The 26041-nt window shown below is 36.2% G+C and overlaps 1 protein-coding gene across 8 annotated transcripts in view; it reads left to right on the top strand.

Moving 5' to 3' along the window:
- Positions 1–26041, top strand: part of VPS13B (vacuolar protein sorting 13 homolog B) — a 439567-nt gene that overhangs the window by 224795 nt on the left and 188731 nt on the right. For all 8 annotated transcript variants that reach the window (XM_062627313.1, XM_062627314.1, XM_062627315.1 and 5 more), the window contains 6 exons: positions 3659–3879; positions 8641–8847; positions 18479–18650; positions 19635–19749; positions 21722–21863; positions 23668–24076. In XM_062627313.1, coding sequence (XP_062483297.1) covers positions 3659–3879; positions 8641–8847; positions 18479–18650; positions 19635–19749; positions 21722–21863; positions 23668–24076 — 1266 coding nt within the window. The remainder of the gene's footprint in view (positions 1–3658; positions 3880–8640; positions 8848–18478; positions 18651–19634; positions 19750–21721; positions 21864–23667; positions 24077–26041) is intronic.

Below are 26041 nucleotides of genomic sequence, written 5' to 3'. Positions count from 1 at the left end.
CCAGAGAAAGTGCTTTCACATAGCAAAAATTTGTTATTATATATCATATAATCATAGAATGGTTAGGGTTGGGAGGGAAATTAAAGGTCAAATACTTATTTATATCTTGCAAAAATAACTCAAACACTCTGTAGGAAGGGAGTCTTCTTGAACTGTTGGAAATAGCAGGTAAATGATGAATGCCAGTTCTTTGCAAGTTGTCTGATGACAGGGTCAGTCAGCTGCCAAAGATCTGAAAGTGGTATTTATATATTTAAGAAGTTATCAAAGCACTTGAAACATCTTAATGAACACTTTTTTTTTTTTTTAATCAGTAATGATGCTTGAAAAATTTAAAAATACTGATCTATGAGAGTGGTAGATCAGGAATTACAGAATCATGGAATAGTTAGGGTTGGAAAGGACCTTAAGATCATCTAGTTCCAAGCCCCCTGCCATGGGCAGGGACACCTCCCACTAAACCATATCACCCAAGGCTCTGTCTAAGGCAGCCTTCAACACCGCCAGGGATGGAGCATTCACAACTTCCCTGGGCAACCCATTCCAGTGCCTCACCACCCTTACAGTAAAGAACTTCCTCCTTATATCCAATCTAAACTTCCCCTATTTAAGTTTTAACCTGTTACCCCTTGTGCTATCACTACAGTCCCTAATGAAGAGTCCCTCCCCAGCATCCCTATAGGCCCCCTTCAGATACTGGAAGGTTGCTATGAGGTCTCCACGCAGCCTTCTCTTCTCCAGGCTGAACAGCCCCAACTTTCTCAGCCTGTCTTCATACGGGAGGTGCTCCAGTCCCCTGATCATCCTCGTGGTCCTGCTCTGGACTTGTTCCAACAGTTCCATGTCCTTTTTATGTTGAGGACACCAGAACTGCACACAATACTCCAAGTGAGGTCTCACGAGAGCAGAGTAGAGGGGCAGGATCACCTCCTTTGACCTGCTGGTCACGCTCCTTTTGATGCAGCCCAGGATACGGTTGGCTTTCTGGGCTGCAAGCGCACACTGCTGGTTGGTTTTGGTTTTTTGGTTGTTGTTTTTTTTTTTTTTTAATGAATAAAAGGAAACACAGTTTCAACCACAAAATAAGGGTTTATCGGATGATTAGTTCCAGTATATTTTTAGAATGGTCACATAGTTTATATGGAAGTGAAGAAGAGGTAATTGATGACATTAGGGGGAATTTTGTAGTTCTAAATTTGCCGTATCTTTACTACAGTGATTGTACTGTGGTTTACGCACATTGATAAAATTTGATTGGTGTTTTCCTTTTAAGGTAGATAATGAATGTAGCGCAGTAGAATTAACATTTGGTATTTTCCTTGGAGACTCTTTCTTTCTAATCCATGAAATAGAAACAATGTAAATTTACTGTGGCGGTCACAGAAAAAAAGAAAACCAACAAAGTTCATGCGTGGTAATTAGAAACATGTCATTAGAGTTGACTTCACATTTGAATTTTTTCCATCTATTATAATTAGTATTTTGTACTTCTTGGCTGACTGAACTTGGACAAAATACAGCTCACTAGCTACTTTAAAATTTCTAATCTGAACCCTTTCCAAAATATTTTCAAGTTAATTTGGTTGAGCTGAATTTTCAGTATGTAATAGCTTCAAAATAAACTACTGAAGTTTTTAGTTTCTTAGAATGAGACACACGGACTCTTCTGGTATATGCTCTTGACCATGTACATTTATTGCAGTGCCACCTGAGGAAGAAACAATAAAACTCTTACTAAAATAATACAGTAAAAAGAGTTTGGATCCAGTTTTATTTTAATCTCAAAACCTTTCTAAAGTTTCTTTTAAATAATCACTGTTAACAATTTGTGCCATTTCTTGGTATTGTCGTTTCTCAGCAGGACAGTGTTGACTGTAGGCCACACCAGGCAGCTAACAACTCTCCATACACCTTTTAAATATACTGGTTAGTATTCTTTGTTGCCCTGTGAGACTCCAGAAGCCCATCCCATTTTATTTGTCTGTCATCTTCTGTTCTGATTCTCAAGACTGGCTCCCATGCTTTGGGTATTAGATTAATTTTGAATCTTCTTACCCATGGCTCCAGGCCCAAATCTTGAACAATAAAACCTCATGCTAAATAATCTTCTGAATTTTGATTTAGGAAGGAGAACTTCTCTCCTTCTCTTTCTCCAAGTGACTGTACTTTGTACAAAGATGAAGACTGTTTTAGCCCAGGCTGAGATTTGTGGATGCTCACCAGCCTACTCTTGGATCTGAGACTACATTCCACCGTTCTGATGTTACTTTGAATTGGGGCAGGAAATTTCTCTTGGTGGTTAGAAAATTCACATGCTGGGCAGAGGCTCTCTGTCATTTTAAGTGGAGACCAAAAAGGACCAAATTCCTCAGCAGAAAATCTGATAAATGGAATTATGAAATTTTCCTTAGAGGAAAAAAAATACCACCAAAAAACAAACAAGCCCAAAACCTGAAATAATTGTTATGCAAAAAAAGTTTCAGGTGAAAGGAGAATTACTCACGTATCTGTCACTATCTCATATTCCTCACTTCTGCTGAGCATGTTTTGAGTTTTAGTTCAGTGTCTCTTGTAGAGCCTCTCTGTGACCCATTTATCATATGTGGGATTGTATTGATTTTATGTGGCAAGGTTTTGGTAGTGGGGAGGACTGCAAGTGGAGAAGATACCCACCTGCAGCCTGTGAAGCTTTTCATCATATTTTTCTCTTCTCTATCCAGTTGAGGAGGGGAGTGATCAAGCAGCTTTGGTGGGTACCTGCCATCATGTTTCCATAGTCTGTGGAAGATATTCCCTCACTAAAAAGAATTCCTGGTGGTCTTTTCAAGATTTACCCAGATACTTCTCTCTGTGATCCTGCTTTTGAAACTCCCATTTACTGACAATCTAAAGAAAACTGTACCAAAGTTTCAGGCTTTTTGTAATTCAGCTGGACACTGCCAATTCTTTCACAAATTATTCTTGATAATAATTCATGGTAAACTGCCAGGCACTTCTGTGGGTAGGGTCCCTCCTACATGTAAGAAACAAAATGCTCATGTATGTCTGCAGTAATTTGTTTTTACAAAATCCATCACCATTCTGTTCCTAGGAAGTTAAGTGGAAGCAGTAGAAAGAGCTGTACTTTGATCAAGGTCTTGTTTACCTGAGCAGGGCATTGGGATAGGCTTTACTCTGGCACCACTCTCTTTGGATGCAAGCTGTGAATTTGTGGAAGAAATTTTTTAGTGATAAAACCTATAAAAACACATGTATGTAATGGAAGGAACTGCCTCTGCTGTCTGTATGCTGAAATAAGTGGGGAGTGGTTTCTGGATGTTCTTCAGTTTGAGGAAAATGGTATAATGCCAAAAGACTTCTTTAAAGACTATGTTGTACATGTTTTGTATATGTACATGTCTTGGGCTTAAAATTACCAATGGATTTCAATTTTTAGAAAGTTGTAAGAAATTTGTTGCTATTGCTTAGACTTTGAGGTATAAAATGGAATTGATGGTTGAATTACATTTGTGAGAGATTGAGATCAATTTAATGATTGTTGATTTTTCTGACTTCTAAGGGGTTTTAGGGTAATCCTTTTAATGAGTTTTGAGAAAATGATAGCATAGTTTTTTATTATGCAATTATTTAACTGTTTCTCCTTCTTTTTAATCATTAGGTGATGCTTTTCCATGGACTATTAGTCTGCATCATTTCAGTATATATACTCTTCTTGGGCAACAGATGACACTTAATTTAGTGGAACCAATGGGCTGTACTTCTACTTTAGCTGTCACTTCACAGAAACTGCTTGCTTCGGGGCCAGAATCCAGACACTCATTTGTTGTCTGCCTCCATGTCGACCTTGAGTCCCTTGAAATAAAATGCTCCAACCCCCAGGTTCGTACATCTAATTGATTTATGAAAGGAAATTAAAAATAACTTGATTTAAGTACAATTGTTATGCATTTTGTGGAAGAAGTTCTATCTTAGTTTTTTTTTAAAATCCATCAAGATCAAGGTGCTTAGATTAAGATTTGCTTTGAAGCTCTCTCAAGTTTTGTAATTTAAACTCTTCTCAAAATGTAATAGCTATAGTATAAATGCATCTTCTGGCTGATGGAGTGAAATGAATTGCAGATGTACCATTAAATGCTGTTCTGCTGTCACTGTGGATTCATACATTGAAGTGGTTTAATGTTATTTTTTACCACATTTTCAGAGAACTAACATTTCTTTGAGCATAAAATGTTTTTTAGGCAGACAATGGTATAAAAAAAGATGAATGTATGTAAACAAAAGTTATGACCTCAGTTATGTTTATTAAAAGGCAGAGATGTTGCTAGATTTTCAGAAGGTGCACCCTGTATTTTACTGACTTGGATCAAGTTTGCTGTAGTTCCAAATAGAGTAGGATTTCTATGCAAAATTTTGAGTAATCTTTACTACAACTCAAAGCACATTCCTGACAGTTGCAATGTTTCCAGCAGTGCTGAAGAGAACACTCTTCTTGGGAACTGCAAATCTTTTGAGGTCTGAGTAGGGGTCTGCATTCGTATGCTGTCTGCTCTGAAGTTCTAGTCATAGTAAAGATCTTTCAAAGGACCTTATGGACAAAATGAACTGTTCATTGTTTCACTTAATAGAAGGAAAGGGAAAGAACACAAACTATTATAGTTTTGATCTGATTGACAGCACATCACATTTGTAAAGATTTATGAACCTGTGGCCTAGTCTGGGAATACTAAAGCTAAGGTGGCTGGTGGAATTTTAATGTTATGCCTTGTGTGTACTCATTACAATATGTTTCTCAGTCACATGCAGTTTTTCCCTTGCCTCATTCCACGTTCTATGAATGAAACAAGTGATTTAAACTATGTATTTATTTTACCCTTAATATGGGATCTCCCTCCCTGTTCACTACTTTCCACACAAGTTATTTCTGACTCATTTGCTTTATGCCATTGTCTTCTACACCAGGTAGGCTCCACTCAGTAGGAAGAATGGTAGAGTGAGACTCCTCACTGGACATACCAAATTAAAATTGAGCAGCCTCAACAAGATCTACTCAGAATGTGAAGCTGTATGAGAGATATGTTTGCACACATAAAGGGTTGTTACTGTGTTAAAAATGTATAGGGCAAAATTATGGTTTTTTCTGACAATTTGCATTTAAAGATATATATTTATATTTAAAGTACATTTATTTTGTAACTTTGTGGTATTTTCATTACATGCAATGAATAATTTCACAGCCTTCGTAAACCTGCCTTGTTATGTATTAATTTTCATAGAGCTGTCAAGATTAATCTTGATACCACAGCTATTTAGAGAATTGGTAAACATTTTGTAGAAAAACAGCTTGCTACATTTGATCAATACACTCTCAGTGAAATTCCAGCAAACTGGCTGATCAACTCTGATTTTTTTTTAAATCTCCAAAAGGATTACTCATGGCTAATATACATAATACATCAATAGTATTAACTTATAAATGGAAGTCTTATCTAAATTTAAGGTGCAAATTAAAAGGAAAAATGGAGCAAGTAAAATACATTTTCAAGCTTCTAAGTGTGATCATATAATTCATTTTGCAAACTATGGAAAAATATTTGTACTAGAAGTTTAAATTGTAAGTTCTGTGTAGATCATATTACGGGTATAGTGATACGTTACAGTGAAGTTGTATGGTAGAATATCAGAACATATATTGTTGTCTTGAAGGATATTCTTTCCTCTGTACACTGTAGTATTACTCATTTACTGCAGTATTATGGTGACCAAAAGGGTGAGGACAAATTATTGGCATTTAGCAAAGGTTCTTGAATTGCCCTTTCTGCCTTGTATCTGCCTTGCTTGTTCTTTCTTCTTTACACATGCAAAAGGGGAAAAAACCTAACTGTCCTAACTAACCTAACCTAACCTAACCTAACCTAACCTAACCTAACCTAACTAATCAGCTGTCTTTAACTAGATGTTCAAGAACAGCATATGGAAAATACAATTGCATAAACAGCATTTGATAGTTACAATTTCGTAATAGAGTATGAAATTTGATTCTTTAGAATGATGGACTGTGTTTTGTCCATAGATGACAGCCTTAAAGTAGGTGATACTTAGTGAATTTGTTAAATGGCAACAAAGGTGAAGTATTTTTACTATATGACTATTATGATTTAATAGGAAACCATGTTCTGAGGATTGTTAAAGTCAAGAGATATTTCCAGTGTGCAAAATTGCCAGGATATTGTCTTTTGGTATAATTTTCAATTTTGTAGTAATGTGTTATTTTTTAAGTGTAAAATGCTGTAACATACTGAACTTCACAGATTTTTGCCAAGTAGTCAGTGGGGTCTTACTGAGTTATGTGTGGTTTTGCTAGGCAGGGAGTAGAAGCAGCCTGAGAGGGAAACTTTTCTTAACAAATACTGGCAGAGTTATTCCTATTTTTGTCATACCATTTTTCTTCTTTTGAATAGAGAGTACTAAAAATAATTATTATATATTAACTGTTATGCTCAGAAATACTTATAAAGGCAAGAGGCCTTACACTTAACGTTAGCTTTTCTAATAAAATCAGAAATGGATTTTCAAAATACTGAGACTAATCACTTGAAAAACTTCAGCCAACAGGAGAAGTAGAAATCCTTCCATTTTTACATTTAACATGTAACAACCAATGGAGTAAAATTAAGTGGATTAAATGTAATCCAAGATATAACTTTAGCTAATTATCTGAAGTTTTAAAACTTTATTAGCATGCAGGCTTGCGCCTTCTTTTTTTGTTTTCAAGAGGTTTTGGTGTGAGGAGTTTTAGGTTTTTTTACTTTTTAACGTATCTCCATGAAAATTATCAAAGTGTGCCGTTTTTAATTGGTGAACTTGTTTTGCCTCTGGTTTCAGAGCAGGGTGAAGTATTAGTGTCATACTACTTGGTGTGTGGTTGCTGGCAATATTTGGAGAGCTGACACTGCTGTCTAAAATAGGCACTGCTTTGGAGTGGCTGCAAAGATTCTAACCTGAGCAATTTTAAAAGATAACATAAGTAATTATTTAATTGCTATGACTGTTGCAACCTCACTAAGAATTTAAACTCTTAAGTGTTGGATTACCCGACGACAAACCTCTTTACCTTGTGTATGTGTATGTATATAGACACACAAGCTCCTTCTTTTGTGTTGTTTTGTGCCTTTGAGAACAGTAGCATAATTAAATTTCTGGAAGCCCTGCTTCATGAAGACAAGTATAGCTGAAATTATCCTTTGGTTTCTTGACCAAAAACATTTGGGGGAGGGGGAGGAGGAGAGAGGGGTTGCAAACATGTATGATTTGGATATGTGCCTGTGTCCTATTAATTTTCTAGAGACTCTTTTGCCAGCAAAGTGTCAACACCAGTTAATGTTATATTACTCAGTCAATCGGATGGACATTATTAGTTGATCTTCCAGTGTTACATGGAAAAGACTAAGGAAAACTTAGAAATTTGCAATTAGTAATTTAAAGGTTACCAGTGCATATCAGAGTGCTGCAGACACAAAATATTTTAAAGGTTAACTAAAAAGAACTTTGGGCCACAGCCACTTATTGTTTCTCTGTACATTGCTCTGTGTACAAAGACAAAAAGTGCACAAAAAAGTTTATGTCCTTTAAGGAAAAGTTCTGTCAAAAGGGTGTATGACCTGCTCATTGTAAGCCTTGAAACTTCAAAAGGAAATCCAAGATGAATTAAGAAGGTTTTTATAAAATTCCAGCACTGTATCTCTGAAGAAAGAACTGTAGCGTGTACTTGGAGACTTCATCACACATTCTCACGCACAAAATCAAGTACTGTTTTGTATCAAATGTAGATTGACAACAGTGTTTTTCTGCATCTGTTCTGCCCACATAAGAAGCCAGCTTCATAGAGTAGATATGTCCTGAGGCTTAAAGTTCTTATAAATATGAGAATTTCCATTTTTTATAATGGCAAGTTGGGTATGGTATCCAGCTGTGGATCTGCTTATATATTGTTTGCAGTTTTCTCTGAGCTTGTTTTATACAGTATATTGCAGTGTGTTGTCATACAAAATCTGTGATTAATGCTTATTTACAAAAACTTGTGTAAATATCTTAGATCTGAGTCAAACAATGTACAAGTTAAACAGTGTGTTTCTGAATATAGGAATGACATATGCCAGGAGACAATTGAGTTTGATAGTGGATATTCTTCCAAAAATGGAACAGTTTCATATGCTGTGTGCGATCATTATTTTAATAGTATTTAAATGCATAATTCTTGCATTGTTAGTATATCATACTGTTCTAATATTTTCCTTTTTTCTGAGGCAGTACCTATACATATGAAATGTACTATAAATTACCTTTGTTGACTTGTCAAAATAGATATTAGTAAATTTTTACAAGACCATGTTATTGGTTATGGTTTTGAGCTACATACCGTATGTTTAGAGAAAAAACAGATTATTTTTATCACAGTCATTATACTGTAACTGATGTTAATTATTTTAGTTGCAATGTAGCTGCTTATCAGAACACCATAAATGGTGAGAAGTTCATTTTTGCTGCATTCTCAGTCTCTGTGGAGGACTTTTATTTTTCTTCACCCCTTTAAGGAAAGCTTCATCTTAGAAAAGGTTGGTGGTTTTTTTTCTTTTCTTTTAGGTGCAACTTCTGTATGAACTGGCTGAGATCACAACTAAAGTTTGGAATAAAATTCAGAGGAAAGGAATTCTCTATCAATCATCTGTGTATACTGAAACCATGACAGGACCTGCTCCTCCTAGCTCTCCAGTTAAAAGTAGTGTTGGTACCGCTCCACCAGATACCAGCACGTACAGCCCATCAGCTGATATTGGGACCACTACAGAGGTAGGCTTTCATTAAAAAATGGAAGAATTTGGATATGCATCTTCAAATGCAAGCAAGATTGGCCCCTTGGTTTTACGTATTTCTGCTTCTCTAATTTACAGCAATGCATAAGTGCCTGGAGAAATCTGGTACCTGATCTTAATCTCTGTGTGTGCCTAAGACTGTAAAACACTTTTTTGAGGCATGGGAAGGTGTTCTGCTTCTCTGACATGCCAAGGAAAGAAGGCTGATTCTTTTTTCAACATCAGTACAGTGTTAAACTTTATCCCTGAGTATCGTGAGCTGTGAGTCACCAGGTAGATGATACATAGTGGAATATGTGCATCATAGGAGACTGTGCAACTGAACAGGCCTAGTATTTGTGATTTTCTTAGTACCCGTCAGGCTTACTCGTTAGAACAATGAGTTGGCCTTGTTTGTGCTCCAAGAGAGAGACAAAAATGTGTAAGATGAATTGAGTTTGTATCAGTGTTGTGTAGTACATTCGCAGTGCTTCATTCTTAATATGAAGCTATTAAAATGCAGGGAGACTGCTCTGAGAGACTGGGCTTCATTTTTAGGATAAACATAGCAATTTTGGGGGCACCTCATAGAACACTTCTGGAAGACAGGCAAATACACAGCAGTTTGAACACTGATTGCAGTTTCATATTCAACAACATTTGGCCAGGATTGCTTTCACCCTGTTTATGGTTTATATTAATTCCTGGGTTTGGAGAAAATTAAATGCTGATTGCTAATGCTTACTTTTTATATGCATCACACACACACACACAGAGGGGTAACTGTCATTAAAAGGTATTTGAGCTAGAGTTTCAGTTCTTAAGTTGTTTCATTAAAATGTTTCTAGGTTATGTAGATAACATTGGGCTTGATGTGTTCTATGTGTATGTGATCTCCATTCTGAAAAATTTTACCATGGATACAGAATTGAAGGTAAGCAATAATAGTTAGAAAACAATATGGTCACAAAAATAGTGGTTTTCCACCTACTCACATCAAATCCCTTTTTCATTAATTCAGAAACCACCAGTTTTATAAATAACAATTTGGTTTTGACCCTCTATATAGACAGCACTATTTGGAGTACGTGCTGTACTTGGAGCATTATTTGAAAGTGATTCAGTAATTGTTTTAATCCATATGTTACCAAGACTATTTTGGTAATATAGCTCCAAGTTTAGCATTCATATCCTACCCCTTTGCAAAAACCATTTATTTAATTTTCTTCCCATTCTCAACAAATGTTCTGCACTGGCTATCTAACTTTTCTCCTGCTCTAAAGGAAGTTTGGTGAATTAGCCATCAAAGGGCAATGTTGGAATTTGCGTTCGGTCTTCTCCACTGTAAAACTAACACCATAATTTCAATTTTCTTCAAATAGAAAGTTATATTAAGACACGTGGAATTAATATGGGATCTTTTTTTCTCAATAGGAGGCTTAGAGTTGACATAGCACTTCACGACTGAGATTTGAAAATTGTTTGAAGGAAATGTATCATTGTGCTTAGACAGGATAAATAAATTTAAAAATTGACCATGGTCTGAGGATATTATTAAAGACATGGGAGAAGGAAGAAAGGTACAAGCAGGAGAAAATGTTTGCATGAAGCCATAGTTCATATGACTGAAAGACTGAGGAATAGAACTCCTATCCATCATCACCATTCAGAGCTCTCAGCCTAAAGTGTTCTGTCTGTGGTTAGGAAGGCAGTCGAGAAGGAAGAGCCAGCACAAGGGATATATAAGTGCACAGACAGAAAAGCATAATGAGGCAGGTGTAAATTGCTTAATGGAGACAGTGAGGTAGGAGAATGTATGCATGGACAGCTATTTGAGATTGTGAGAAGTTCTGTCAGGAACTGAAAATAAGGATTAAAAGGGTAATTTTTATATTGTCAGGAAAAGATTCACAGGGTTGTTGAAGTAGGAAGCTAGTATTTTTGGCTTGGCAGCTGAGAAAAATTTTTATTCCATTTCTGGTTAACTGGATGGTAATATTAGTTGTATTGAGGTGATTAAAATAAAAACAATATGTAGGGTGCACAAGGGCTTTAATTAACAGTATAAAAAATAAAGGAGAAATACGAAGGTTTTGAATTACCGTGACTGAAAAAAACCCCACACTTGGAGAGATTCATTGTCATGGGGAGTCAAGCCAGAGTTTAGATTCCTGTAAGATTACTAGCTAAAAAATGCTGCATTTGAATTTATGGGTACTATCCTATTTATGAATTTGTGAGTCAATGTTTACACTTTAAGACCACCTTTGATGTCGGTCTTGAAAAAGCTTATTGGTACTGTATGGTGAAAAAGAATGTTTATCCAGTGGAGGATTCATCTAAATGATTTGATTGTTACAGGACATCCAATGTTGTCTTGACCAAGTGCTTTCTTATTATTAAAGACAGGTTTAAAACAAAACAAATTTAAAAAAAATATTATCCCTTCAGTCTTAGAACTAATTTTATGTCAAGGCACCAGTTTGAGTGAGGTGAGTCACCTAGTTGGATGACCAAGGTTAATACGTGGTGGTGCATGGAAGCAGAGGATGACTGTAAAAAGGCATGCTTTCAGTGAGCACTAGAGGGGAAAGAAGGCGAAGCCAAATGAGAAGAATGGAGCAGCATTCTACCATTTTCCTGGGTCTCATTTATCACTTTCTGTGGTTTTGCTGCTAGTTGGAACTAGACCACTCCTTTCCCTTCTCACAGACTCTGAATTCCGTCAAGGGAGCAATAAAAGCAGATGAGGCAGTTATAGAGCAGGCACTTACTGGCCAAGAGACCTAACACCAACAAAACCTTGGTTGATTGCTGTCTTGATACTGACAAGTCTGAAAACAACTTGCAAATCCTCAGTGAAAGAGAAAAATACTTTAAATCTCTTGAAATACTGTGTACTTTATAACTTTACCCTCTCTAAAATGGTAGTACTGATTACTTACATATATTTTGGTTTTTAGAAATCTAAAGGTACCTAATATTGACCTAGTGTTTCCCGCAAATAAGTCAGTGGGAGCAAATCCAGATCCATGTTGTTTGATTTGGAAAATACCACCCTGTATTTTTAAACTAAAACTTGTTTTCAGACTGTTGTAACAATAATTTTTTAAATAAAAGAAATAGAAGAGGTAATGTATAAAAATCGAGTACATCAGCTACAATCAGCCTTGCAGCTATATATTTTATAGTCATTGCTGCTCAGCAGCAATGAAGTATATAGAGTGATTAATAATATTTATTTCTGCAGTTTTGACTTGTGGAGATTTTTCAGAAGTTTATCAGCATCTGCATTTTGTTTCTATGTTCCTGTATTTTTAAATCTTGAAATCTTGAAGTCTGTCAAACAACAATACTTCGCTGTGATAGGCGTATTTTTTCCTAAGTTTAGAGATTTTTACAGTTAATATGTTATTTTGTGTGGTGGGAGACAAATGATTATTTTTAGAGCTTCTTTCAGCTGCAGTGGACTTCCTATAAATGAATTGGAGGAAAGCAAACTCTCACAGATGTTTATATTAAACAGTTAAAAAAGTAATTTGTTTACATGATCTATAGATGATTTATATTTTAATCTCTGTGTAATTCTTTTCATGCTGTCAAGTTGAAAGTGAGCACCACAGGCCTGTGTGGGTAAAGCTACCTAGCTTACTGAATTTTAGTCTGGGTGGTGGTAAGACAGGGAAACATGAGTGAGAGGTTGAAGTGCTGGAGGGCTGCAAACAGTTAATCATTTTTACCCTCCTTCCTTGGAACAGCAAAAGCAAAGGTAGTACAGACTACAACAGGCCACTTGTTACTGTTTACTTAAGTACAAACAGTGGTAGAAGTGTTTAGTCCTTGGGGAAACTCAGTGATTGAGCAAGAACGCAGAAGTTATTTTGATAAGGCATAGCATTAGTGTGGCCAAACTCTGATCATCCCTGAGCTGTAGGCAGGCCAAGGATGAAGGCCTCATATGTTTGGATCTTCCTGATGAACAAAGATAAATTCTGCTAAGAAAATAAACTCTGTATATTGGTCAATTTGCAACAATTGGTGAAAGAATTAAATTGTATATTTTAGGACTTGGCATGAGAAGTTGTGGGAAAATAGTTCAGGGTTTCTGACTCTGGCTTGATTTTTCTGCAGATCTGGAAACAGAGCAGAAAATTAATGCATAAACATATTTAACAATACCATGCTGGGTGCTGAAAATCCAAAATGAAAATTGAAACTGCATGAGAAACCAGAGCACAGTCTCGTCTCACTTCAGTTTCTTAGTTTTGGACTACAAAAATTTCTAACAATTTGACCTCGCTAAAAAAAAAGGGGAGAAAAGACATCAGCTACTGCAGACCATCCGTTTTTTAGCCCCTGCGACTCTGCCCAGTGGTTCTGGTTACAGTACCATGAACAGAAGGCTAAGAAGAAATGCAGTTGCTTCATTTTTCAGCTCCCAAAGGATAGCCGTATAGCAGTATCTGCCTCTGGAGGAGCATCTGCAGTGCTTCTGCCACTGAGAAAAGAATGGTCCAATTCAACTGTTTACATGTGTTTGAATGACAGAAAAATATCAGAGTATGTTCACATTGAATTGTTGAAGTAGGGGGTGGGTGGAGCCAGTAACCCAGGAACCGCTACCGGGGACATGGTGTTGAGCAGCTGGGGATGTCTGTTGATAAGCTCTGCAGCTGGCACACTGTGAAGAAGAGGTTATCGCTGAAAGCCTCGGCTTACTGCAATTAGAGCTATGCTCTCAAGCTAGCTAGCAGTAGTGCACACAAGTTGAGACCCTGGCAAGGACTTGCAGGCTCTGTGGTAGAACAGCTTCCAAAACCCTGGCAATTGCAGGTCCAGGTGTCTGACCCCCACGTTACTCTGCCTCTGTTTGTGTCCAGAGGTTCACAAATTCCTTTATTTCTGGTAATGTTCTACATCAACATCCTCCTTTGACTTTGAAATTCAAGGACTGCTTTTCAAGTTCACTTCCAGAAATACGTGCATGTGGAGGCCTTACTTGTGCATTGACTAAATGGAGTTTTGTTCTACAGCTATGTAGTTGTGTGCTACACATTTTGAATATGATTTAATAAAGCCACCTCACTTGCTACAGAAATTGAAGTGTGAGAAACATCTGCAAATCAGACAAGCATCAGCATCGCAAGCATCATTGGAATGAAGCCAGTGAATGCTTAGCTTCAGCAATAGTAACAGAAACTGCAAGCATGTTGGCCATTTTTCCTCATCTGTGAATTTTTTTGGTTATAGCATATCAGATATACTGTCTATTTCATTATGTATTTAGAAAAGGAGGAAGCAGTTTCTAATGATACATCTGTGCCTGTACTGGTAGCTCTGTTTTTTGGTAAACTTTGTAGATTTAATAAGCTTGGAAGTTGGTAGGGAACCACACTCCCTAAAATTTGAGATTTGCTCCTTTTAAATTTGATTGCACATTCCTGGGTTAGTTTGCTTTTTATATATGCCTGGGGTTATGCTAGATACATGCAGTTCTTCAAGAATCTCACACAAGGTAGCCTTGTGCAAAAATTGTCAACTGGAAGATTCTCTGAGCGCCATAGTACAGCATTTGATATCTTCAGAAGGCTAATCTTAAAGAAAAGTGTGGGAAAATTAGTGTCAGTTTTCTACAGAACAAAGTTATCTCTATGCTCAAACCACTAAACAAAACCAGCTCTCTATGAAAAAAAAAGTCAACAAAATGCATAAAACATCTGAAGACATTAAATTGCGAAAATAAAAGAAACCAATTATAAAATTCAGAACTTGCCATGGTGGCAGTGCGTATTTGCTCTTAACCATACCCTTTCATTTACTATTGGTTTTTTTTTTCTTTTTTTAACTATCAGAAATGTAGAGACCTGCCAAACTTTTAGAACAAAGTCAGTTTTCATACAAAAAACATTTTGGAGCATGTCCAGTGGGAGAGTGAGGGGGTGTGTGCAAGGCAAGGAGGAAACTGACTGTGCTTCCCACCCCCTCTGTCACAGTTTGTGAGATACAGTTTGGCAAATTAAGTGTCTGAAGTGTTGTCTGAAGTACAGAAAGAACGTGAAATATAGTCCAGCTGTAAAAAAAAAAAAAAAAAAAAAGGAGGACGACACCGCAGGGTCCTTTATATAAAATAATATAAAATAATAAAAAATAATTTATTAGGTTTAAATAATTGGCTTCCATTTCTTGATATCCTGTGAAATCCATCCAAGGATCTGAGCTAAGAGGGCTCAGAGAGATTCCAGGATGTGGGCCTATTTAGTCTAGAGAAGACTGAAAGGGGGTTTCAGTGCCCAGCAACAGTATGAGGAGCAGTGGCCATAAACTAAAACAGAAGTTTAACCTCAGCATGGGGAAGAACTTGTTTACATTGAGGGTGGCAGAGCACTGGAACAGGCTGCTCAGGAGGGTCATGGAGTCTCCTTCTGTGGAGAAATTCAAAACCTGCCTAACCTGCTCTAGGTGGCCCTGGCTTGGCAGGAGATTGGATGAGGTGATCTGCACAGGACCCTTCCAAACAGAACAATTCTGTGATTCAGTGAAATTGTCTTTGGGTGGCTCCTTCATGCACAGGCAGCTGTGATTTCTTTCTGGTTAATCTTGCTCTTACCCTTTTGTCCTTGTCCAGTCACTTCAGATCAGTCTGAAGTTTGAAAAACCAGGCATTTTTTAATTTGCTGTTCCCTAGCCACTGATTATTAGTAATAATAGCACTAATCTCTAATCCTAGAGATTTAAAAAGTTGAACTACTTAAAATTTAAAAACAGAAGCTTTAATTCTAGAAACTCTCAGGGTATATTTTGCACATACCTGAATTAGGTCCTAGCTAGTTACATTCATAACGAAAAGACACCGTTAGATGGATTAATAGTCCTGAATCATGGTAAAGTTAGAATTGGACTCATATTTCTTTGTTTTCCTCTTCACAAATGATATCTGAAGAGCAAAATCTCATCATCATTTGAATGACATTTCATAAAGCAAAATCTAATTTCTCAGTCCATATGGCAAGTGTTGCAGTTTGCTTCTAAATCTAGCTATGATGATTTTTAAAAAATGTACCATCTTATAATAAAATATATATAATATTATGGAAATACAACTGATTTTCTTAAAACTTCATTGATGAGAATAGGATATTTATTTTTTTACTTCTGTAGTATCACCATGGAATGAGCATTACAGTGCTATATAGCATCTCCATCAGTACTGAGCCTGAAGTTTTGTCTTACGGAGCTATAGCCTGATTTCTTTCCTTTCATTCACTTTCAAGAGTGAGATGAGGAGACTGAAACCAAGAAACCTGATACTAGCAGCAGCTAACTTTTTACATCTCTAGATCTTAACAGTTTTCAAAGATGGTGTGGTTTAACCCCAGTGGGCAACTAAGTAGCATGCAGCCGCATGCATGCACATGCGTGCTGTGGGGAAGAGAATCAGAAAAAGGGTAAAACCTGTGGGTTGAGACAAGAACAGTGTAATAATTGAAATAAAGTACAATATAATAATAGTAGCAGTATTAATAGTGAAGAGGGAGATAACACAATTGCTGACTAATGCCCAGCCAGTCCCCGAGCAGTGGTCGCCACCCTCCAGCAAACTCCCATCAGTTTATATAATAAGCATGATGTTCTATGATATGGAGTGTCTCTTTGGCTAGTTTGGGTCAGGTATCCTGTCTGTTCCCTCCCAGCTTCTTGTGCCCTCCTCACTGGCAGAGCATGGGAAACTGAGAATTCCTTGACTTAGGGTAAGCGCTACTTAGCAGCAACTAAAACGTTGGTGTGTTATCAACATTATTGTCAGACTAAAGCCAAAACACAGCATTATACCAGGAAGAAAATTATACCAGGAAGCTGAAACTGGGATAGATGGTCACCTATGGCTCTACAGGTAGTTTGTTCAGAGTGCTAAGCAATAATGGCTTAAAGAATAAACGTAAAAATAAATGGAAGTATACCTGGTTTCTTCCATTTATTTTGATTAATGTAAAGCCACCATTACCGTATATAATTGAAGCTGAATTGAATATTAATTTTCATTTCAACATTTCATATTACATCTTTTGAACCGATCCAGATATTCTAATCTTATGTTTAGGTATTATTTTCCACTAACGTACATATGTTAGTTGTACAAGCTCTCCTTTCCTTGTATGAATGAATAACTCTATTTCAGCTACTGACAGTGTGGATGGTTTCTTACCAATTGTACTAGGTATCCCTGAGGTTTTCAAGGGTAAAGGTCATTTGCTGGTTTTCTTGGTTTTCTCTAAGAGTTTTGCTGGGACAAGAAAAAAAAAATCGGTAAATGTTAATTGAGTGATGTAAAGCTGAAGGCGTGAAGCAGAAGCTGTGTTTCAGTGTTTCTCTGAGAAAGAAAGTAGTAAAAATACTCATATTCTTCATTATGCAATAAACTCTAGAAGCGCATTGTCAGACATTGTATTTGGATCTTAAGGTACCTTCTTGTCTTCTCTTACTGTTAGGTTGGTGGTAAGAGGACATGTACACGTGATAGAAATCCTATAATTAAACTGTAGGTCTGAGTTGATTGAAAATGTGATTTATCAACATAAATGCTTCCATATGAGCCAAGAAATGTTCATTTGGTTTGGGATAAGTTCTACACATCCAGAAAATAGTTTGCTAACAGAATTTCCATACACACATTCTCTAGTCTTGGACAGCAGAATGACTCAAGTATTGTCAGATTTTAAACTTTGCTACTGAAAGTAAGCTTTTCTGGGATATCTGAAGTTCAAGCAAGTGCATTGTCATTTCTTGCCTGATAGGTTAAAACAAATTCAGTCAAACTGCTATGCTTTCTGTGTAGTTCTGATTCCAGGATGCCTTCTGCAGACATTGTCTCAGTCATGAGATAAATCTCAAAAGTCCTGAGCATGTTGTTCATTATAATTTACAATTCCTAATCCTCCTCACCTTCAATGGAAGTTAAGATTTTGGGTGATTATTGGTCTGTAAATCTTAGAAACAACTTGGCCTTAATGGATCCAAATGACAATACCATGGTCCTTTCCTTTTGTGCTTGAATAATGAAGAAAATATTCAACACTTGCAACTTGGAGTTGCAAGTGAAGATGCTGGTGGATTTTTAATGGCTTCTGATTGTTATTAGTGACATGTGTCCATTGCATTCAGTTTAATAGGCTGTAAACACCAGGAGCCAATGAGCAATTACATGTTTGCATCTTTCCTTTCCTATTTGGAGGCAGCAGGTTCCAGCTAAAGAGCAGGATGAAGTCCCATTGCTGATAATATTTCAGTTGTGCCATCAAGAACTATCAGAACATGCCTGCAGGGGTTTAATAAGCCACTGTAGCAGGATTTTCAGTTAAGCTTTCATTTGTCATGATCCTTTCCTGAAAACATTAATCTTTTGTGTCGTCTTTGTTGAGTCCTTAATGTTTTAGGGAATGAACAGAGATAATTGATGGTACAGAAGCTTCTACAAGCTCATTTGTCAATGTGGCATATATTTAAGAACATCACAAGTGACAATCACCTTTTTTAAATAACAGAAATATTAAAAAGTGGCGTTTAGGCATAAGAAAAAAGGAGTGGTGCAAAGGAGCACTTTTTTTTCTTCAGCTGTTACATTTGTTTCATAGGGTGATTCTCTTCAGGGTGGTGATGATTCTCCATTCTCAGACTCCATTACACTGGAACAAACAACAAGTAATATTGGAGTCTCAAGTGGACGTGTCAGCCTATGGATGCAGTGGATGTTGCCAAAAATTACTATAAAATTGTTTGCTCGTGATCCTAGAAATAATGGCACAGGTATTTAGCATTTTTTTCCTATAGTATACTATTTTAAAATCCATACATTATTTAACAGCACGGAACATTTCGTGACAATATCAAACACTGAAATGCAAAAATAATGGCTTAGATCTATCTTTAAACTAGAGCAACAAGCTGTAGTTAGGTTACTACATGTAATCTGAATTCAGTACTGTTTTTCGGCATGAACTTCCCCTTTCTGGAAAAATTATTATATTAAATTGGCGATAACTTGGTTGTTTTACTTGAGTGCTGTGTTTATTGCCTTAGAAGCAATTGTATTTCATTTTTATTTGATTTAGTAGTGGTTTATGTCCATGCATAGACACGCAGTTTTTTACTGATAATTTCAAATACAAATTTAACTGAACCATCATAGTATAATCCTTAAAGTCATAGGAAGTTTAATATGGAGTTCAAGTAGAAGTTTCTACTTCTGTGTTGAAATAAGAAATACGTGTGGTACAAAGCTTCTCTTTTTTCTTCAATATTAGAACTGGATTATCATCCGAACAGTAGTTTTTTGAAAGGAACTCAGATTCTGTAAATGTACTGCAAGACTTGAAATTATGTTGGTTTTTTTTCGTTAGGAAACGCTGTTCCTCAGCAATTATCATTGTTACTCATAGAAATATGAATAGAAAAGGAGAATAACGATTAAAAGTAATTTTCAGAGAGATGTACGTGAACCTTTGATTTTAAAAAACTATTATTGAGACAAAGAAATGTCATATATTGTTAGAGTAAGTATCTTGGCAAATATTTTTTTATACATTTTCAGGAATTATGCTGTGAACACCTGAACTAAACCCTCCAAGTTTCTACACTTTTGTGTAAAAAGATTTTGATTCTAAGGTTGTTTTCTTTTCTCAGTGTGACACTTGATGCAAAAAAAATAGATTAAATAGATAATTAAATAAATTAAATAGATTAAAACCTGTCAAATTTCAGATTAATCATTTTGGTCTTTGTCTATTGCAGAAGTTTGTGTTGTCAGTGAAGTAGAAGATCTCAGTGCCTCAGTGGATATGCAGGATGTCTATACCAAAATCAAATGTAAAATAGAAAGCTTCAATATTGACCATTACAGAAACAGGTAATTTCTGGAAGTTACTCTACTTTTATTTCACGTAGGAAGAAAGAAGGCAGCAGGGGTTTTGGTTGGTTTGGTTTTTTTTTCTTTATCCTTTTTAATTGTTTTCTTGAATTGAAGGTAACTGTTCAATTTCAGTGAAATTATTTTAACCTTTTAAGTAATAAAAATCAGAATTGCATTTTCTCAGAGTTACATCTGATTCCAAAGAAAACCACAGCAATCAGTACGAATCCGGAGAGTGGTTTTTCCTACTTACTGCTCTGTTGGTCTGTTAGACAAAGAAAAAAAAAAGTAATTAATTTTAGCTGAACTTTTGAATGGGAAATTCCTTAAATATCTTTTCATGATGTGTTAAAAAGTGGCAACATGTAATGACTTACAGCACCATACTCTACGCTCTTAGGCATAAAAGAAGTTTCTAAAAAACTGAGCTGTTCCTTTGCTGTGGCTTAGCAACACTGTAACACAGGGAACTGCGCTGATCATCTGTGTCTGTCACACAGCGCAGTGTTGTGCAATGTGCCCAAGCAAGAGATGATGTCTGCAAGGTCTTATTGCACAACTGTTGTTCCCAAAATATTGTAGGAAGGAAATACAGTATCAGTTTAGAAAAGTTATAAGCATTTCTAAGACTTTTTTTTTTTTTAATCAGCTGCCTGAAAAAAAAGACATAAAATTTGAATTCCTGTTCTTTTGCCCAATGCAGTTATTGTTTGTACACATTGTATTTTGTAATATTTTATAATCAGGATTTGTACTTTATTTTAAAAAATCTTTTTAAAATCAAGTCATGATGCTTTAAAATGCTTTGGAATCCCAGTAGTTACATCCTCTGAAGAAGCTGCTTTGTCCACAGATTTTATGGAAAGCTTGAGAGAAGGTACTTCATTCCCAGGAGCCGAAGTTCCCTTAGGAATGTTTTCAACTTCAGGGTGTACTTGTTTGCTAAAGTCATATTGAGGCTATAAAAAAAAAACAACCAAACCAGTCAAGCAAAAACTTCTTCTACTTGACAGTATTGTTACTGTTGTCATTTATGTTTTGTAATATCTTCAGAATACCTTTCTCTGTCTTTACATCTTTGTAGTCTAAAACCAAAAGCAGAGAATAGATAAGGTGAACGTTCTGTCTTCCAGGCCAGGGGGAGACTGGCAGTCAGGACATTTTGAAGGAATATTCCTACAATGCAAAGAAAAGCTTTTGGTGAGATTTCTTTAGTAAACTAAGGTGCTTACCTTGAATAACTCTTCTTCAGCAACATATTTTTCTTTATTCTTCATATGTTAAATAGGAATTCTTCATATGTTAAAGGAATTGTAGTACAAAGTACTTTTTAGTACTTAATAGCTATTTTTTTCTAAATAGTGCAATGATTTGTAACATATATGAATATAGCTTTTCTTTCAGTTTTTTAATTCTTGTAATCATTCTCCTCCTCGTTCTAATGAAGGTATCTGCTGAAAATCCAGGTGTAAGTCCCTTTTCTGTATCCAGGATTTTACTGTACTTTTATTCTCATGGTCTTAATCTCCACCCGCCGACCGATACCCAGCCCAACCCGAGCAGTAATCTAGCCCTTCTGGTTAACTGCGCCCAGTTTATATACTGGGCATGACGTGCTGTGGTATGGAATACCCCTTTGGTTAGTTTGGGTCAGGTGTCCTGTCTCTGCTTCCTCCCAGTTTCCCCTCCTCCCTGGCAGAGCAAGAGGCTCAGAAAGTCCTTGGTCAGAGTAAACATTACTGAGCAACAGCTGAAATCATTGGTGTTACCAGCATTGTTTCCAGGCTGAAAGTCAAAACCACAGCACTGCACCAGCTACTAAGAAGGAGAAAAATGACTGCTACTGCTGAACCCAGGACAGTATGGCAAAGGCTTTAGCTTCCAATTATGTAGAAACATGCAAGTTCAATGTATTTCAACTGTTTTTTCTTTTTCTTTCCCTCTTCCATGCCTTGTTCATTACCTCAAGTCTTGGGGAAGATTCTTGGTCTCTGGGGCAATATGGAGGTGTGTTCCTTTCCTGTACTGACAAGCTGAACAGACGTACTTTGTTGGTTCGACCCATCAGCAAGCAGGACCCTTTCAGTAACTTCTCTGGCTTCTTTCCCTCTGTAAGAATCTTTTAAAAAAATTTTTACTACAGAACTTCCACTAATAAATACCAATTGGATTAAAAAACCAAATCCAAACAAAACAAAAAAAAACGCAACGACAAAAAAACTCAAATGGCTTTAGTTTCTTTCTTGTAATCTCTTTTTGTTGGTACAGAATACATGTATTGCTTATACTGATTGTATTAGTTGTGTTACTTCCCTCTTAGTCTTTAGTAATAGTTGTCAGTCATTTTTTAGTAGGTACAAGAATGAAGGTTGATGTTTCACCACCTGCTATGTAGAAGCAGTCCAGTGCAGTCAATGGGATTAATTTCTATTACAAGTGAGCACATACAGTAATGTTTGAAAACCAAATATGTAACAGCCACTAATGTATACCACATTTTGTTCCTGTAATTTGGATATCTACTTAGGGATTTTAGTACTTTGTATTACTGCGGTATTCCTTTATGCAACCTTTTAAAATCACTTCTATAATTCTGTTATGTAACAATTTTATATTTGAGTTATTCTTTTGAATGCTTGGAACATTACTTGCTGATTCAGAATATCTCACACATTTAACCTCTTTTTTCTTGCCTGTTTATCCTTGAAAGACTTTATGTGTTATGACATTGGACTATTTATCTTCACAAATGTATGGATGTACAGAATCACTTTATGTTAGTGGAAGTTCTGTGTGGTCTGATTTATTTTCATCAAGAATAGTGATTGGTAATACTTTCTCTTATTTTGTTTGTTGCAGTTCTTACAGGAAATTAACTTACCGATTTGTTTTAATTTACTTAATCATAAAAGCTTCTAGTTTTTCAGCATTTAAGCTCTGTATCCTGTTTATTTAAGAGAAGATATTGTTCCATTAAAAAGTTTAAATAATATTAAATTATTTTAAAATCAAATTTGAAATGCTGAAAGAAGCAACTACTTGCAAAATGTAGTTGCTTTAATTTGTGCTCACATGATTATAGCTAATATTTAAACAAACTGGAATTCTATCAAAATGTTTATTATACTGTTCAAATAATGGTTTTCTTAGTGTTTATTTTTACATTTTTTACTCAGTAACAATGTATTACTGAAAGACTTTCAAAGGTAATATGAAAACTGTTCTATGCATCTTCTGGGAGCTAAGCATACAATTGTCACATTTAGCTGGGAAGTATGTCTTGAAGGAATCTGCTGTTTCTATAGTACAGTACAGTTTAGCTTTATTTAAGTGATGTACTTTAGCATGTGGTGCTGCTGTTCTCTTTAAATACTCAGAGGGGACGAGGGCAAAACCAGTTCAATTCTTAGAGTACTTAGTTGACTATGGGTCATTTATACACCCATTTTTAGATGGAGTTAAGCTACCTCAGCATCCATGTGTTATTTTAGCACCATTTGCACATACGGAAGGAGTAATGCAAGGGACTAAGATCTACTTTTGAAATGTCTGAAGTGAAGGAGAAATCAAAATACATATCTGTGTGAAAAATTAACAGAAAAAATGGGTAAACTTTGACCCTTGAATATGTGGGGGTTTTGGCTGATTAGTTTTGAATTGCATATAACATAAATTACCAGAAAACAAAATGTTCAGCAAATCAGTTTTAGCTGCCACAGTACAGTGAAGTGTGGATGCACTGTGGACAAATTGTTCTTTCAGAAAAATGAAAGATTTTTTTCTACTATACAAAGACAGTGGAAAACTATTAGAAAATATAGAACCATAAACAACTAACAGAGAATATGAGTGATGGATGTTATATGTGTACATTTTTGCAGCAGTTGTTTGTTTTTATTTTTCTCCTTGAAACAGACAACTGCAAAACTTTTAGATGGCTCACACCAGCAACATGGATTTCTTTCTCTCACTTACACCAAAGCTGTGACAAAAAATGTCCGACACAAACTGATATCAAGAAATGAACGACGAACATTCCATAAACTATCAGAAGGTCACACTGATGGCTCTCCTCACTTCCTCCATGAGATCCTTCTCTCTGCTCAGGCCTTTGATGTGGTCCTCTGTTTTCCTTTGCTTAATGCAATTGCAAGCATTTTTCAAGCCAGGTTGCCAAGGAGTCAAAAAGAGAAAAGAAAATCACCAGGCCAGCCTATGAGGACTCATGCTCTAACTTCCCGCAACTTGCCTCTGATTTACATTAACACTGGTGTAATAAGAGTCTTCTTTCCCAAAAATGAGGAAGATCGTCACACTGCTGAAGGTACAGTATTTATATTATTTTGCTGTTCAATTTTGCAAACACGTACTCTAAGTTAAATCACTGACTGTTGCTGGGGCCTTCAGTTGTTAAGAGCAGTGCTAGGAAACATCCAACATTCATGCTACTTCTCTACAGACGTGCTGAAAAGTTTGTTGCTTTCCCAATACCTATATGGTCAAGAATTGTGGAAAGTGAACCCAATTTTGCAGTAGTGATTCTTGTGTTAATCTCATTATGCTGATACCAGTTCAGTCTTCCATAGGCGGCTGTTCCAGCAATGGAGTGTAATCAGGGAGCCTTAGCTCTTGTGGGAATTGGCACCCAGAAAACCATACAGTAGTGAAGCAGTTTGATGTTCTAGTTCAGTTTGGAGAATGTTATTAAAGTGTACCTTATAATCGATGCCCAAAAGATGGTAATGTTTATCATTTATTTAGTAAATTTTAACCATTCAGACTTCTATGCAAGAGGCTTTCAGGTGTTTAGAGGTGTGGATAGCATAAGCTGTTCTTGCAAACAACAGTAAGTAGCTACTTTATGTATGGTAGTACTTTTTTTCTGTAATAAATTTTTTTCCATTCATGCTTAAAATATATTTACATCCCTATTGAAATATTTGTACGTGAATAAAGAGATTCTGGTGTTAAAATTCCCGCATGTAGCAGCTAGCAGGAGTGTGATTGCTCCCATTGCCAGCAGTTCTCCTAGAGAGAAGTTTTACTGGAATCCTGATATGTTTACATAAGTCCTGTAGGTATGGGTGGTTGGTGTTTTTTTTTACCGTTATGTACAATAGCACACAATATAATCCTAAGAGTATAGTCTTTAGGTTTTTCTCACAACCTAATTGCAAGAAGTGCAGACAAGGAGAATTTACATAGATAATTTTTTTTGCCAACATCCTCTACAATTTTCCAACTGGGAATCCTGAAAACACAGGAAGATAAAAATTAGACTAGCTGTGTTGGCAAGAAAGAATTATGATTGTGGTTGGAAGGGAGTTCTGGGGTGTGCTGTCAAGGATTTTTTTTTTTTTTTAAACTGTATTTTTGTAGCTCTGTAGCTGTATACTTTGTTAAACAGAAATGATAAACTACTTTGTCCTGTTGCTATCCCTTGCTTGAAAACGCAAGCAAAGAACAGAATAGCAAGCAAAGAACAGAAATGCTACTGTGGGAACAAAATGGTTGAGCATGGAGATAGGAAGAAAAACTATGTATGCTTTTGAAGAATAAAGTAAAGATTAGCTTTACTAAATAAGTAAGAAATCCAGCAAACCTCTTCCACTGGAAAAATCTGAAATATGATCCGAAACTCTTCTCTGCTTCTGAATGTGAAGTAGTTTTTCTCTTCTACTGCTTATTGTCTTCAAGAACAATAGAAATTGGAAGCAATAATAAGGAATAAGAGCTGAATATGACCCATGTTACTGGTGTACAAGATTAGAAACTTGTTACATGTTGTGGGGATACATCCCCAACATCATCATTCATCATTTACTGATTAAGAGGGGTTTTTAGTCCCTTAAAATTTGGGTGTTTCAAGTTGTGATCACTGCAGTAAAAGTAGAAAAACACTGACCTCAGTTTCTTTTCTAGTCAGTCATCTGCTGTTTGTACCTTGTACCTAGTGATAGCTACTGCAGCTGTCCTCCCCCCCCCCCCCCCCCAAATGCATGTAATTGTAACTTTTTGGGTAGAGTTAAAAAAAAAAAGGCAAATCTGTTCTTTATTCATGCCATGCAGTACCAGACTTGCACAGTTAACTGTGGTACACATACACTATGAAATAAGCAACATGGGTTTTAGGCTGGGGAATTTACATTTGCACAAGCATGAATATACCCATACGCTTTTATAACCTTTTAGTTTCATGTGTTTTTGCACCAGCACAAGATTAGCATTTCTTTTTGCAATGGATTTGAGGGCTGCCTTCTGTCCTAGGCAATAAGCAATGCTGCTTTCC

Source organism: Pezoporus occidentalis, unplaced genomic scaffold, assembly GCF_034315485.1.
Source record: "Pezoporus occidentalis ecotype Australia unplaced genomic scaffold, CSIRO_AGI_Poc_V1 ctg3, whole genome shotgun sequence".
NCBI lineage: Eukaryota > Metazoa > Chordata > Aves > Psittaciformes > Psittacidae > Pezoporus > Pezoporus occidentalis.
Note: the sequence above shows the minus strand (reverse complement) of the source record. Positions and strands in the feature narration are given on the sequence as shown.